This window comes from Phascolarctos cinereus, unplaced genomic scaffold, assembly GCF_003287225.1.
Source record: "Phascolarctos cinereus isolate Bilbo 61053 unplaced genomic scaffold, phaCin_HiC Scaffold_2;HRSCAF=192, whole genome shotgun sequence".
Taxonomy (NCBI): Eukaryota; Metazoa; Chordata; class Mammalia; order Diprotodontia; family Phascolarctidae; genus Phascolarctos; species Phascolarctos cinereus.
The window spans coordinates 312,040,373-312,057,777 of NW_027555625.1; the positions used below are offsets into that span (position 1 = coordinate 312,040,373).

The 17,405-nt window shown below is 40.7% G+C and overlaps 1 protein-coding gene across 1 annotated transcript in view; it reads left to right on the top strand.

Moving 5' to 3' along the window:
- The window catches only part of WHRN (whirlin), a 133,364-nt gene that overhangs the window by 22,834 nt on the left and 93,125 nt on the right, over positions 1 to 17,405 (top strand). The window contains 1 exon segment of the mRNA XM_020990625.2: positions 11,876 to 12,094. Within this exon segment, the coding sequence (XP_020846284.1) occupies positions 11,876 to 12,094 (219 nt within the window).

Sequence of the window (17,405 nt, forward strand, 5' to 3'; positions counted from 1 at the left end):
AATTTTAAAACATCCTTTTGTCTGTTTATCTATCTATCTAGGCAGCTAAGTGGCACAGTAGATAGAATGCCAGGCCTGGAGTCAGGAAGACCTGAGTTCAAAGCTAGCCCCAGGCACTTACTAGCTGTGTGATTCTGGGTAAGTCACACCTCTGTTTGCCTCAGTTCCTCATCTTTAAAATGATTTGGAGAACATGGAAAATCACTCCAGTATCTTTGCAAAGAAAACCCCAGATGGGGCCATGAAGAATCAGGCACAACTGAGCAACAATATCAACAATCTATTTATAATCTATCTATACATACACATACACGTATATGAAAAATATTTATATTTTTGTAATGGCAGAGTGCTCCCTTAGTAGGCACATTGTGAGAGATTGAATAAATGATCCTTTCACAATCAAGGCCATTTAACAGTTCAAAGATAAACTTTTATAAGATGTGCACTCCCACTGAATCATGAGAATGGTCAGAAGAACAGCAAATTTCATTGTCTCACTATTGATAATGTTCAGTTCTCAGCCTTCTGAATGTCCTCATTTGTTGAGATGGGAAACTTCTAGATTTCACAAATTGAAATCAGGTCCAGGAGAATATGTAGCAGTGTGGAAAGTGAGGTACATTTTATCTTGTTATCTCAAAGCAGAGGCAATCTGATGTGATAGCTACTGAGTCAGTAAGACCTGAGTTCAAATCTCACTGCTGCCACATACTGGCTCTATAACCCTGAGCAAATCATGTAAACTCTCAGTGCTCCAAGACTCTAACATCATAAGTTTATAAACTAATCTGAAATAGTAGGCATGAGCAACTTCCTATCCTGATAAAATCACAGGTCTAGTCTAAAAGAAAAACAAAAACAAAAACAAAACCTCATTCCATTATGACCTAAGTCATAGGATCAGGAAGTAGTAGAATTAGTAGGAACCATGGTACTCAGACTCTTGGGGCAAAGAATATTGGAAGGGCCTTTCCCATTCCCAGACTATGACACAAAAGAGGTTAACAATCTCCTTGTAAGTGCTTAACATTGATTAAATGCTAAAAGCAATAGGGTTTTTCATTTGCAGCTGATCTAACTGAAAGGAGTCTTAGGAGATGACATGTTAGAATGCAGAACATAGCATGGGAAAGCTGGGAAAGATTTGTTAACACTGCTAAAGATAATAATAATAGCAGATATTTGGATAGCAATTTAAGGGTTAAAAAGTGCTTTACATACATTTTCCCATTTGAGTCTTACAACAGCACCAGATGGCAGGTATTATAAATACTTACCTGTCATATAGGGGACTGCATGTGTGTGTGTTTGTGTGTGTGTGTGTGTGTGTTCAGTCATGTGCAACTCTCCATGACCCCATTTGGTGTTTTCTTGGCAAAGATACTGGAGCAGTTTGCCAGTTTGTTCTCCAGCTCATTTGACAGATGAGGAAACTGAGGCAAACAGGGTTAAGTGGCTTGCCCAGAGTCACATAGCTAATAAGTGTCTGAGGCTAGATTTTAACTCAGGAAGACGAGTCTTTGTGACGTCAGGTCCATCTTTCTATCTACTAGCTGCTTGAAGTACCGGTCGTATTATCCCAAATTTTTTTCCAAATGAGGAAATTGAGGCTCAGTGACCTGTTCATGGCCCCACGTCTGATAAGCATCTGAGGTGGCATTTCAACCCAAGTCCTTCTGATTACAAGCCCAACATTCTGTCCATTATTTCATACTGCTTCTCAATGCCTCGTAATTCTTTCTTTTGACTATACTAAGGAACAAAGGATTTTAGAACTGGAAGAGACATTTAGCATGGACTGTTAGAATTTCAAAGGACATTTGGGACCATTTACTTCAAGCCCCTCATTTTACATTTGAGGAAACTGAGGTTCACAGAGGATGTAATTAATTCACTTGCTCTAGGCCACACATTTGGCAATGACAGAGACACAACAAGAACCCAAGTCTTGCTCATTATCAGGCAGTGCTCTTTCCACTACTTATCCTGCCTCTCCAATATCCAGGGGTAATTGGAGATAGCCAGTTGAATCTCCTTTGTAATCCAGTGATGCCTCCTTATTAGCTTCCAGAAATAACCAAGCAAGGAGGACTCTGACTGGAGCAATAGAAATGGATACAAGGTTACCCAGGCAATTGCATACATCTGAAATAAGAAATTGCCTACTTGGCAAATTGCTTATTTTTCTTCAATTCTCTTTCTTCAGGGAAAGGATAAAGTGTTGTAGGGGAGGGGAAGGAATAGCTAACACCAGTCCCCAGAGCTGTGACTTAGGAAAGGTGCGATTTGGATGGGGCATAGATGGCAAGAATGTTACACATCAGTAGGGTGCTAACTTCCAGCATTCACGTAGCTGTTTGAAGGCTATGATTTCCTTCTTTCTAGAAATGACAAAGGAAATTCTAGTAATACAGATGATGAAGAAGGAATGTGTATTCTTTGAGTTGTTTCCTTTCCTCCCTTCTCTTCCACCTGTTTCCTTGCCTGTAAAATGGGGATAATAATAGCACCTATGTCCCAGGATTATTGTGAGCATTAAATGAGATAATGTTTAAACAAAGCACAGTGCTTGACACATGGTAAGTGCTTAATAAATGCTTTCTTCCTCCTTCCCTCCCTGTATCCCTTACCTTTTCCCTTCCCCCCACTCCCTCTCTTTCTTCCTTCCTCTTTCCTGCCATTCCTTCCCCCTGTCTTTCCTTCCTCCCATTTCCCTTCCTTCCTTCCCTCATTTCTTTTTTTCTCTCCCCACTCTCTTTTTTCTTTCCTTTCTCCTGTCCTTCCTCCTGTTTTTCTTCTTTCCTCCCATTTTTCTTTCCTTTCTTCCTTCTTTCCTTCCATCCTCCTTTCTTCCTAATTCCTTCCCTCCCTCAGGAAAAATAGACAAGCTAGCCAATTCAATCAGTTTTCAGCCTTATTGATTTGACCTCCACAATTTCTTTCATATCTCTCCACTTTTCTCTATTCACAGGACCACTGTATTTTAGTTCAGGCTCTCATCACCACTGGCCTGGACTATTGCAATAGCCTTCTAATTGCTCTTCCCACTTGCAGTCTCTGTCCCACTCCAATACATCTTCTGTGAAAATGATATTCCTAAAGCCCATATGTGACCATGACTCCCCCTTGCCCAGTAAGCTCCATGGGCTCCCAATTGCCTCTAGTGTCAAATACAAATGCTTCTTTTTGACAGTTAAAGCCCTTCACAACCTAGTTCCAAGTTATTTATTGCCCTTTTTTCCCTTTCATGCACTCTGTGGTCTAACCAAACCGGCCTTCTTGCAAGTTTCTCACACAATATGTTCCATCTCCCATCTCCATGACTTTTCACAGGCTACCTATCTCTCATACGCAGAATGAACTCCTTTCTCACTGCACGTACCTTTTAGAATCCTGAGCTTCCTTCACATTCCAAACTCAACCACCACCTCAAACATGAGGCCTTTCCTAATCACCCCAGGTTCTAGTGCCTCTCTCCTATACCTCTCCCCCCTCCACAAATTACCTCATATCTACTTGGTATATATTTTGTATAGTGTGGTATAGTGAGTGGAAAGCTAGCCTTGGAGATAAGAAGACCTGGGTTCAAGTTCTGTCTCCAAACATATACTGCTTGTGTGACCCTGGTCAAGTCACTCTTGGTGGTCTAATGACTTTAAGACTTTAAGTTGCAGAGGAGGTACTGACTTGCCTTGGTAGAGGGAGTTTCCCTATCCATAGATTTCACTATGCCAGTGAAATCACAGGGCCAGTCCCTATGCCTATTTTTTGTGTATACTTGTATGTGTACATAGCTCCTTGAGGGGAGGGACTATTTCATTGTTGTCCCCTGGTATGCTGCACATAGTAGGTCAGGGATTCTCAACCTGGGGTGTGCAAACTTGAATGGAGGAAAAACCCTACATCTTTATTTTCACCTAACCTCTATCTGAAATTTTGCATTTTAAAAAATTATTTAAAAACATTATTCTGAGAAAGGTCCATAGACTTCACTGGATTGCCAAAGGGCTCCATGACACAAACGAGGTTAAAAACCTTTTCATAAGTGCTCAATAAATGCTTATTGATTGAATGCTGAAAGCAATAAAGTCTTTCATTTGCAGCCCCTCAGTGGTCTAACACTAGAACTAACACTACCAAAATGGCTCTAGGAAAACTTTGGGAAGGCTTATAATCAGGGATATTACCAGGGAGACTCTAGCATGGTGGTCTTCAGGCCGTGGCAGGAGGAAGAAACCCATCATGGTTCAGTGAGTCCCAGAACTTGGCACATGATTGTATCAACAAGCTCTCTTGGGATGCCGGGGTCCATGCTGTCAGGCAGCCCAGGATCAGAGCAACTTGCACTGTTTATAGACAGGAAAGGCAGGTCTGATTTTTTCCCCTATCCCTGAGGTCCCACGCAGGCTGGCACTAATCAGCAAAGAAGCTGAATGTTTCTAGTCTGGAATTTTCTACACATAGAACAGTACTTCTCAGAGAAAGTTATTGAAAGCAACATGAGTGCACAAAAATGTTCATAATAGCATTGTTTGATTTTTCATGCTTTATTGACGCCTTTTATTTTTGCATAACGACATTTCTGAACATATCTGTGTTTTCCTCACCCTTCGCCTCCCCCCACCCCAACTTACTAATAAATAACAGTTAAGCAAAGCCAACCTTCACCATAGTGAGTCTGATAATCTCTGCAACATCCAGGACCCATAACTCCTGTCCCCTCCAAGGAAAGGAGAGATGCCTTTTCTCACATCTTTTCTGGGGCCAACATTGGTCACTCCAGTTATATATTTCTAAGCTTTGTTAGGGCTGTTAAGTAGCACAGTGGATGGAGCACTGGGCTTGAAATCAGGAATACTCATCTTCATGAGTTCAAATCTGGCCTCAGACATTTATACTCTGTGTGACCCTGGGCAAGTCACTGAACCCTGTCTGCCTCAGTTCCTCATCTGTAAAATTAGTTGGAGAAGGAAATGGCAAACCACTCCAGCATCTTTTGGACATGACTGAAATGACACAACAACAAAACCTTTGTTAATTTAGAGTTGTTTTATTTTACCTTATTTTAGTCAGTGTGTGTATTGTTTTGCCAGCAGCATGATTTATGAAAACAGAAAAAAAATGGAAACAAAATATGCACCCAATGACTGGAGAATGGCTGAACAAATTATGGCGTGTGAACATAATGGAATATCACTGTGCCACAAAGAATGAAAACTAGGAACAATTCAGAGAAACATGGGAATGCTTGTATGAAGTGATGCAGAGTGAAGCAAACTTGACCAAGAGAATAATACACACAAAGACTACCACAACATAAAGGATGTGAACATGGAGAGGCAACAGAATTCTGGTGAAGTACCATGGTTATAATTGTTGAAGTCAGAGGGCTCATTACTTCTTTTTATTAACAATCAATAAATTAAATTTCTTGGAGAAGGCACTTTGTTGGAAGTTTAAGTGTTTGTTGGAAGGCATCTGATGTGTCCAAAATATGTATAAAATAAAATTGGTTTAGATTCACTCTCTAGTCCTTTCCAACTCTAAATTCTGTGATGTTTGGGAGACTTTGAATAGTGTATCTAATTTAGTGTTGTTGAGATTGGAGTCCTTTAGGTTTATTGAGTGGCCATGTTGTCAAAGAGATAAAGTTTTTATTAATATATTTTTAAATATCATCTTCATTTCCAAATATACCTGTTCCCTCTTCCTTATGTAGAAACTCATCTCTCATGACAAAGAAGAAAAAAGAAGAAAAAAAAGTTCAATAAAATTAAGTAACTCTTCAACCAAGTGTAAATATATGTATACATAGATAGATAAGATACTTTTACACAGCTGTAGCCGCCCCCCCCCCCAAAGACACCAAATACTTTCTTTTTTGGCTAGGCAATAGGGTTAAGTGACTTGCCCAGGGTCACACAGTTAGTAAGTGTTAAGTGTCTGAGGACAAATTTGATCTCAGGTCCTCCTGACTCCAGGGCTGGTACTCTATCTACTGTGCCACCTAGCTGCCCCAAGAATACTTTCTGTACTCTTATCTAGTGCCAAGCTGCTTCTTCTTCTTCTTCTTCTTCTTCTTCTTCTTCTTCTTCTTCTTCTTCTTCTTCTTCTTCTTCTCCTTCTTTTTCTGGCAATTGGGGTTAAGTGACTTGCCCAGGGTCACACAGCTAGTAAGTGTCAAGTGTTTGGTCTGAGGCCTGATTTGAACTCAGGTCCTCCTGACTCCAGGGCCAGTACTCTGTCCACTGCACCACCTAGCTACCCCTTCCATAAGATTTTGAGTTTTAAATTTTCTCCCCTTCCTTTTCCTCCCCCTTCCAAGATGGCATGCAGTCTGATATACTCTCTACTTAGACATTCATGTTAAGCATATTTTCCCATTAGTCATGATGTAAAGAAGAATTAAAACTGATGGGAGGAACCACAAGAATGAAGCAATAAAACAAAATAACAAAAGAAAAGGAGAGCAAATAGTGTGCTTCCGTATGCATTCAGACTATATAATTCTTTCTCTGGATATGGATAGCATTTTCCATTGTGAATCTTTTGGAGTTGTCTTAGATCCTTGCATTGCTGAGAGGAACCAAGTCTATCAAAGTTAGTCATCGCACAATGTGGCTGTTACTGTGTACAATGTTCTCCTGGTTCTGCCCATTTCACTCAGCATCAGTTCATATTAGTCCTCCATTTTTGCACAAACAAAGCCAATGCAACCAAGATTAGGAGGGAAGCAGGAAACTGGGAAAGAATATTTACAAACAGTGTCTCTGATAAAGGTCTCATTTCTTAAATATATAGAGAACTGAGTCAAATTCATAAGAATATGCATCTCCCCAATTGATAAATAGTCAAAGGATATGAACAGGCAGCTTTCAGAGGAAGATATTAAAGTTATCTATGGTCATATGAAAAAATGCTCTAAATCAGTATCGATTAGAGAAATGCAAATCAAAACGACTCTGAGGTACTACACTAATCATACCCATCAGATTGGCTAACATGACAAAACAGGACAATGATAAGTGTTGGAGAAGATGTGGGAAAATTGGAACGTTAATTCATTGTTGGTGGAGTTGTGAACTGATCCAACCATTCTAGAGAGTAGTTTGGAACTATGTCCAAAGGGCTATAAAATTGTGTATACCCTTTGACCCAGCAATACCACTTCTAGGTCTGTATCCCAAAGAGATCATAAAAATGGGAAAAGGACCCACATGTACAAAAATATTTGTAGTAGCTCTTTTTGTGGTGGCTAAGAATTGGAAATTGAGGGGATGCCCATCAATTGGGGAACTGCTGAACAAGTTGTGGTATATGAATATAATGGAATACTATTGTGTTATAAGAAATGATGAGGGGGCAGCTAGGTGGCACAGTGGATAAAGCTCCTGCCTTGGAGTCAGGAGGATCCGAGTTCAAATCTGGCCTCGGACACTTCATGCTTACTAGCTGTGTGACCTTGGGCAAGTCACTTAATCCCAACTGCCTCATCAAAGAAAAAAAAATTAAAAAAAAGAAACCCAAGTGATAATCAGAAGAATTTTAAACTCAAAAGCATATGGAAGTGATTGTTGATAAATCAAAATAAATTAATAAAATAAAAAAAAAGAAATGATGAGCAGGCAGACTTCAGAAAAACCTGGAAAGATTTAATTTCTCTCTAAGACTGTAAGTTGAAGACTATATTGGTAGAGGGACTTTCCTTACTATGAATTCCCTATACCATTGTAATTACACTTTATAAAAAAAAGGAATCCATAAGGTGGTGGACTGAGGACTTGCCCTGATCCCCTTATTTTTCAGAACTGACCTTGCACTGGTGTCTCTATGCTCTCTCTCAGCTGAAGACAAGCTCCATGTCACTTGTCCTAAGTGTAAAAATTCCAAGTGACATCTGTTTAGCATAAGTCATCTAGTCCAAAGCCTTCACTGGAACAAGTGGTACAGTGGATGGAGCAGGAACTGGAGTCAGGAAGACCTGATTGGCCTCACTTACTATCTGTATGACCCTGGGCAAATTACCTAACCTCTGTCTGCCTCAATTTCCTCAACTCTAAAATGGGTATTATAATAGCACCGCTTCCTAGGGTTATCAGGATTAAATGAGATATTAATAAAGTGCTTAGCATGGTGCTTGGCATATAGTATATATTTAATAAATCCTTTCTTCCTCCCTTTTCTTCCTCTCCCTCCTTCTTTCCTTCTTTCCCTCCCTCTCTTCCTCTTTCCCTTTCTTCCCTCCTTCCTTCTTTCCCTTCTTCTTTCTTCCTTTCCTTCCCTTCCTTCCTTCTTTCCTTCCTTCCTTACTCCCTCCCTCCCTTCTTTTCTTCCTTTTTTCCTCCTTTCTTCCATTCCTCCTCAATGAGGAAACTGAGACTAAGAAAAAAAAAAAAAGAAACTCACTAATGGGTCACAGGGGCAGAAAATTGGCCGAGATGGGATTTGAATTGAGATCTTGTGACTTTGAATCTAGTGAGTTCTCTTTCCCCTGCAAAAGAAGTATCACATTCTTTTTTCATTTCAAAAGTACTTTTGTTTGTTTGTATAATCTAATTAGATCCTTACCCATTTTATGATGAGGAAATTGAAGCCCTGAGAAGGTAAGTGACTTTCTGGTTGTAGGGGAAAAAAAAAAAGACCTGGGTCTTTTAGTGTTCAGAGGCAAGACAAAAGTCAAAACAACTAGCCATGGCCCAGGATGCAGGGGCTGAGCTTGGCATCTTCGATGTCTGATCAAGCTCTAAGTACTGCTGTTCATTTACTCCCCCATGCTGACCTCTTTTAGGGTCATGACCCTCAAAACAGAGGTGGCCACCAAGCTCATCCCCCTCCTGCAGCATTCGGATGTTCTCCTCAAGCTTGCTCTTCCTGCTTCCTCAGGGCATAAGCATAGCCTTCACTCATCACGCATCTTAATTTTAACTGAGATTCTACTTTCCCGACCACTCTGTCAAGGGAGCACCAGGGGAGCCATAAAAGAACACTGTAACTTTCTCATTGCTCATCTTTCCCAACTCTTTTATTGCTGTCTCGGAGAGCTGATCTCAAGTGGTTATCGCTCCATCAGGCACTGACATTTAACTATGAAATTAAGACAACAGGCAGTTTCCTTTTCCACTCTTCTTCCCCTGCTGGAGATTAGGAGTCCAGAATGGTTGCACTTGTTGATACAACCAAAGCTCCCTGTGGCTCTCCTTTGTCTTTGAAAATGGCACATTTTGTGTTGCATAATCTTCAGGATGTTTGGGGAAATCTTTTGGTGACAGATCTGGGTCAGGTTTGATTCAACCATGTGACTAAAAACTAAGCAAGCTTGGTGAGTTTGTACTTTCATCCATTTCCATTCCAGTGACTAAATATGAAGTGCCTACTGTGTGCAAGGCACTGGGTGTGTGAAAATCAAACAAAACTACTCTTTCCTCTAAAGGAGTTTACATTCTACTGTTGTTGGTGGTGGGAGCAAAGGGAAGGGGATACAATACATAAACAGATTAGCAATATACATGATAAAACTTTTTACTGTATAATGTCTCTTTTTAAATTAATTTTATTTTTAAAATAAGTTTTTATTGGTGTCTTTTGCTTTTTATATCATCACAGGTTTCCACAGGATCTGTACCCTTCCCACTTACAGAGAGCTATCCCATATAACAAATGACATTTTTGAAAGAAAGAAAAAGAGAAAAGAAAAAAATCAGCACAACTTATTGACACATTGAAAAAGTCTGAAAACATGCACAATGTACAAGACCTGTGGACCTCCCACCTCTCTGAGGGTGTTCTCTCGCATCTCTTCTTTTTAGTCATGCTTGATCTTTATAATTTTGCAAGAAATTAATTTTTAAAGTTCCACACTTAGCTCCCCCCCATTGAGCATTTTCATATACAAAGCTGAACAGAAAAATAGGATTGCATATAAAATGACAAAAGTGTACTAGGTACAGCTTGCAGACAGGATGTTTGAGGTGGGAGAGAGCACTAATAACCAAGAGGATCAGGACAGGCTTCCTCTAGGAGAGGCCTCATGAGCCTTGAAGTGAGTGAGGCTTTCCAAGAGTCATGGAAGAATGTGCAAAGGCATGGAGGTGGGAAATAAGAGTGCTGAGTTCAAGGAATAGCAAATAAGCTACTTTGGCTGGAACATAGAGTATATGAAGGAGAGTCATATGTAGTAAATGTTGAAGGATAGTTTGGAACCAGATTGGGAGAGGTTTTAAAAACCAAGTTGAGGGGGTTTGTATCTTATAAAGTAGGGATACAATTGGCATATTATATAATATATGCAATATGATATACAATATCTCATACAATAGGCAGTAGGGAGTCACTGATGAAGATTCTTGAGCAGTCAAGTACCATGGTCAGATTTATGCTTTAGTAAGATTATATTGGCAGCTCTCTAGAGGAGGGATTGGAGTGGGGAAAGACTGGAAGTTATGAGTCTAGACTATTAATGAGTGACCGTTCATTTTAGGACCATAATATTACCACTCACCAATAATAGTTCATAATTCTACAATACTTTAAAGTTTCTCAGGTGCTTGCCTAACAACAACCCTGTGAGCTGGGTAGTTCAGCTGCCATTTTTCCCATTTCATAAATGAAGAAAGCGAGAGTTATGGAGCTGAAGTAGTTTGCTAATATGCATCTGATTGGGAACTTGAACCATGTCTTTTGAGTTCAAGACCAATTTTCTTTGCACTGTACCTCACTACCTCTCGAGATAGAGTTAGATATGTATGGCTCTTGCCCGGAGAGCCCTTGGCTTAAATTGGAAAAAGATGGGAATAAGCACAGAAGAGCCTACCTCCACATTTTGTAGGCTGGAGAAAAATGCTGTGTGCTAAACTCATCTGCAAGAGTTCATTAGACAAACATGGGACCTGAAGTAATGGGACCTTGAGGCATTTTTGAATTGCTTCCTTCTTCCTAATAATCTCCCTGGTAGGAGCAGTCTTTGAAAGTTTGATGATAAACAGGATCATTAGCACTGTGTGAAAGGAAATAATGTGAAGGGGAAAATAGGACCATTTTTCTTGAGATTTTTGCCCAAAGGGCAAGGAGGCCTTTTTATACCTTGCACTACCCTTTTTCTTGTCTTTTTTGTCTGATCTTCTTAGGCAAAATGTGGGATACAGAAAAGATTGTTCCCATTTTCTTGGGGGAACACTGAGCACTCTTAGTCATGTTAAATTAATGCCAAATCTGGTTATACCACAGGCCTCTGACCTGGGGCATAGTTTGCATGGCATTATAGAGTTAGAGCTGAAATGGACCTTAGAGGCCATTTAGTCCACTCTCTCATTTTACAGATGAAGAAACTGAGGCACAGAGAGGTTAAATAATTTACTTCCTGAGGCAAGATTTGATTCCAGTCATTTCTCATTCTAAGCCCAGTGTTCTAATCCCTAGGCTATTTCATCTTTTAAACATATCCCCTTCTAAGAAGCATCTTGGTGATGCAGTAGATAGAGCACCAGTCCTGAAGTCAGGAGGACCTGAGTTCAAATGCGGTCTCAGACCAGACACTTGACACTTACTAGCTGTGAGACCCTGGACAAGTAACTTAACCCCAACTACCTCACCAAAAAAGCAAAAAATAAATAAATAAAAAATAAACATATCCCCTTCTAGACTCCATATCTAAGCTATGTGACTCTGGGACAGATCATAGGATTCTAAGATTTGGAATTGGAAGGTAGCTTAGAGGCCGTCTAATAAAACTATCCCTTTATTCTACGAAGGAGGAAACTAGGCCTATGGGGGAGAAGTGATTTGCCAGAGACCAGTGGTAGCCAATGATAGAACTGAGATGCGGCAAAGTGCTTTCCTCTCTAAAGTAACAGGAGTTTTATCTGTCTGTCCCTAGGCACTGAAAGGGTCCAAGAAGCTAATCTTGTCTGTGCATTCTGTCGGACGCATCCCAGGGGGCTATGTCACCAACCACATCTATACCTGGGTGGATCCTCATGGCCGGAGCATCTCTCCCCCTGGGGGTCTTCCCCAGCATCAGAGCAGCTCCCTCCGGAGACAGGAAGGGGAGAGGAGGAGCATCCTGCAGTTTCTTCCAGAGGGAGATGAGAAAAAGGTAAGCAGTGTTATCCCTTCCACATCTCAACTTTTCCCTATCTTGGTTTCTATATATCACAGATTGGCATAAGAAATTAAATGGGAATTTTTGGGGAGTTTTGCAGAAGCCGCAGACAGCAAGCAAAGGCCAGCTGACAATACAGAAGAAGTTTAGAAACTCAGAAATGTAAAAATATATGCACAGAATTGTATAATATCAACATATTTTATTTTTTAATAACACAATCAGATTTCTTCTCCAGTACAAGGGAAGGGCCAAAAACTTTTACATGGATTTTTCAGATCACCAGGGTGCTGAGCTCCGAGACCCTTCAATGTGGAAGGGATAACTATAGACGGAACCTGGGCTGCCCAAGGTTTCCTTTTCTTTATAATAATAAGAATGAAGTAGTCTTCTGGTACAACATTCCCTACCTGTTGAAGTCCTAGACAGTTAGAATTCGAAAAGGAGGGGGTAGTTCCAGTCTAGACATAACTATCTATTCCCAACCCTGGATGTCCTGGAAGTCGAAGCAGTAAGCCTTAACCTGAGCTTGTTTTCAGTACCCCTTGTATAGGTATAGCTATGCCCTGTATCCTAGAGAAACACAATTCCCAGAGTTGGAAGGGACCTCAGAGGTCATCCAGTCCAAGCCCCCTCTACCTGAGCAGGAGATGACATCCTTGATAAGTAGTCATCCAGTCTTTATGGAAAGGTTCCAAGTGAAGGGAAACAACTATCTCCTGAGACAGCCCACCCCACTTTTGGACATCTCTAGTGTGTTCTTCTTTGGGGAAGATATTGCATAGATGTGAAATCTGTCTCTCTGCAATATTCCCCTCCCTCCTCATTCTTAGTTTTGCCCTCTGATGCCAAACAGAAAAAACCTAATCCTTTTTCCTCATAGCAGCTCATTACACACTTGATAGTTATTATACCTACCCTGATTATTATAAAAGAAAATCTTTTCTCTAAGTTAAACATATCAAATCATTCAACTGGTCCCCACATGGCAAGGTCTCCAGTCTCTCCACCTTCTCTGTCACATTCTTCTGGACATGCCCCAGCTCATCAATGTCCTTCTTAAAATATGGTGCTCAGAATTGGGCACATTATTCTAGATGTCACTGGACCAGAGCAACCTAGAGTGGGTACATGACTTCTCATCTTCTAGATGAATCTAGTCTTCTCTGAATACAGCATAAACTTACTCTGTGGCTATATTTTCACTGTCCTCACCTAACCATGTGTGGTATATTCTGGGAGAATTCTACAGAACTCATGTTTCTCCCCCCACCCTGGCTCCACTGTTATCTTCTTGAAGCTAAATATCCCTAATTCCCACATCCAATCCCCATATGGCTAGGTCTCCAAGGGCTTTATTATCCTGGTCACACTTCTTTATTGAGAAACAGAACCTGAGGGAATTGGGTATTTGGGGTGAGGGCAAGGGGGAAGCTGCAAATATTCTAGACAAACTTTAGCGTTACTATTCTACCTACCCCTGTTCCTCTAGCTAGTATAGCAGACTTGGATGTGACTTAAAGATTCATTTGCTCTGATGTGATAAAGCTCAAGTGAGATTGCTATGAAAGCACAGATAAATGTCATATTCCTTGCCCTAATGGAGCAATCTAGTAGGTCTGATTAGACATGTACACAGTTAAATGATGGTGAGTGGACCAGTGATTTCACTGGTATAGGGAACTCCCAGATGAGAAAACTCCCTCTATCACTGTAGGTTGGCATCTTCTCTGAAACTTAGGTATCGTTTTAGAAAGTTGCTTGGGGCACTGCCCAGTAAGTTTGAGAGGTAGAACTTTAAGCCAAGTCTTCCTGGATCTGAGGCCATTGTTTTCATAGAATATGACGCAAATTAGAGTATGATACACATATAAGAGGAACACAAGGTACTAGTTGGTCAGATAAGAGGAGGAAATAACATCTTGCTGCATAGTGGGATATTGAGAATGAATCCTAGGACTATTTAACCATGAGGGTAGCATTTGAGCTGTGCCTCAAAAGGAATGGGAAGGATGTTGAAAATAGAAACTGCTGATGCTAAGTGAAGTGAGCACAACCAGGAGAACATTGTACATAGCAACAGCCACATTGTGCGATAACTATGATAGACTTAGCTCTTCTTAGCAATACAGTGATCCAAGACAATTCCAAAAGACTCGTGCTATCCACATCCAGAGAAAGAACTATGGAGTCTGAATGCAGATCGAAGCATACTATTTTCACTTTTCTTGTTTTTCTTTTCTGTAGTTTTTCCCTTTTGTTCTGATTCTTCTTTCACAACATGACTAATGTGGAAATTGTTTAACATGATTGTACATGTATAACATATCAGATTGCTTGTTGTCTTGGAGATGGGGGAGGGGAGGGAAGGAAAAAAACGTGGAACTCAAAATTTTATAAAAATGAATGTTGAAAACTATCTTTATATGTAATTGAAAAAAATGCTATTAAAGGTAAAAAAAGACAATGTGAACCGGTGGAAGGAAGAGGAGGGATTCTAGGCATAGAGAACTGCGTGGGGAAAGGTGTGGAGGAGGGACTGCCTGGAACCTAACAGTGGCTAGGCCTCTGTCCTGGGGCCACTGTTAAAGCAGTGCTTCTTAGCCAAGTTCCAAAGAGGGAATGGGAGTTAAAGAAAGATGGAAGATGATGGGGGTGGGGAGGAATGGGACAAGGTGAATATTATAGAGGATAGAAGGTCAAGCTGGCTACTGCGTCCTCCCTCTGCACCCCCTATAGTGCAATTGTGGAGGTGACAGCACAAATAAAAGAAAATGCTTGTCTGGTGCCATACTCATGCTAGATTTTCTGATCTATGTGCCCTGAGTCTAAACTACTCTAATATACAATACCTGTGAGTGTGTGATGGAAAGAGTACTTGACTTAGACCCTGGCTCTGATACTTATTAACTTTGTCACCTGGGGCAAACCCAGTTTCCTGTTTGTAAAATGAGAATTGTTACCTTCACACTATCTTACTTACTTTACACTATTATTGTGGGGAAAGTATTTTGTCAACCGCAAAGAGCTATATAAATGTGTTATTCTTGTTGTTAACAGATGCATAAAAGAATTCATACCATTTTGAATATATTAATTAGCCTCTGACACATATTAGCTTTGTGACTGTGGGCCAATCACTTAACCTTTCAGTGCTCTAGGCAGTTCTCTGAGACTCTTAACTTATAAAGATGGTGCTGACCTGTACTGGCAGAGGGAGTTTTCTTCAACCTTGAGAATTCCCTAAACCAGTGAAATCACAGGTCTAATTCCTATCTTCTAATTAGCCAATGGCAAGGAGTACTATCATACTTCAGGGATATAGACATGCCTTAAGTGAACTGCCTGCCTCCTAGACTCCTTCAGATCTGAGGGGAGAGCGAGATGGAATCATAGTATTGTTGTATGCTTAAGAGCTGGAAACAACCTTAGAGAAAATGTCCACTCTCCCTCCTTTTACATTTGAAGAAATTGAGGCCTAGAGAGGGAAATTGACTTTCTCAGATAATATAGCCATTCAGTAGCAGAATTGAGACTCAGACTTAGGTTCTCTGATTCTAAATGGAAAGGTCTTTTGCATAGAAAGGGAAAGAGGAAAATCAATTAAGCAGTTATCAACGAGCATTTATTTAATACCTACTATGTGCCAGGCACTGAGGATGCAAATATTAAAAAAAATAATAATCCCTACTCTCAAATACTTTACATTCTGTCAGGGAACACAACCTGTCTCTGTAGGTATGTGTGTGACATACTGAGTTGCCTGCTCCTCTCTCTTTCTGCCTCCCTCCCCCTGTCTCAGTCTCTCTGTCTCTCTCTTTCTCTTTTCTGTGTCTCTCTTTCCATACACACACACACACACACACACACACACACACACACACACACACACACACAGACCTATATGCATACACATATAGGTGTGTGTGTATACATAAGTACACATATGGAATAAAGACAAAACAAATACATAGTAGTCAGAGATGGTGGAAAGTAACAATTGAAGGTAATTAGGGAAGGCATTGTGCAGAAGGTGGTTCTTGAATTGCATTTTAGAGGGATTCTATGAGGAAGAAATGTGTTTTAGGATGACCAATTGCAAAAGCTCGTGTGAGTTGGAAGCTGGAGAGTTGGGAGATGGAGTGACCCATGTGGAGGAACAGAGACCAATTTGGCTGGACTGTAATGTAGAATGAAGCCAAATAGAGGACCAGAGGCAATAGGGAAAAGACAGTAAAGAGTTACAGCCAGGAACAGTTTGTTTGGGAAAAGTTCAGAGTAACTTGCCTAGATTTTAATGTTGGGCTCTCTGGTCTCAGCAGTCTCCTCCCTCCTCCCCTCTCACCAGCTTCATCACCTTCTAATTTGCTCCAGATAATTCAGGTTCACCCAAGAGTCCCTTTGGGTCACCCCGTAGAGTGCTTGGAGAGTGAGTGTCGCTCTTACCTGCCAGAAAGGAAATATATTACAGAATGAAAGGCCCCATGCTTTGCTGATGAAATATTCATGGTGGTCATGGGAAAGGGAATGTCGTCATTGTCATTTCCATTTAAAGGAAAGGAGAAGTGGCTGGAACAGGGGAGAGTCTGGCAAAGGGCTGCTTTGTATCTTGGACGCCTGTCGGCTTAATGTGGAGGCAATGTCTGTAGTGTAATCCGTGAGATGCCTTTGAAGTCAGACTTGGGAAACATTTCTCCTTGGCATTTGTCTTTCCCTCCTCATGCATCTCTATTTGCCATCAATCCTTTGACTTTTGCACACATCCTCAACGTCAACTTTGAAAGCATTTCTGACCTCAAGTAATACATACAATATATATCAATAAATTATAATTATGTCACATTCTACAGTTTACAAAGTATGTCCTTCACAATAGACCTGTGAAGTAGGTAGGGTAAGTATTAGGAGCCTCATTTTATGTGAAGAAGTTGAGACACAGGAGGTTAAAGTGACCTACCCAGGTGTTCAGACTTTACATCCAGCGTTCTTTCCACAGTACATGAACATAGAGGATTTGGAGCCGGAAAGATCCTTACAGATTGTTTAATTCAGCAGTGGAAGAGGCTGAAGCCCAGCATAGGGAAGGGAGTTCCCTGAGGTCACACAGCTTAGAAGTAGCAAGTTTTCTGTGTCTAAATCCAAGGCTCCTTCCACAGTGCCACATTGCCTTTCCACAAAGTGCATTTAACTTATGTCTCCCCACTCAGTCTAAAGTGCAGTCATATCTTATCATCTGGATAAATACATGTGCCTCCTGTGAATGGAGCCTCAGTGATATGTTTTATCGTCTAGAGTCAGTGCATGA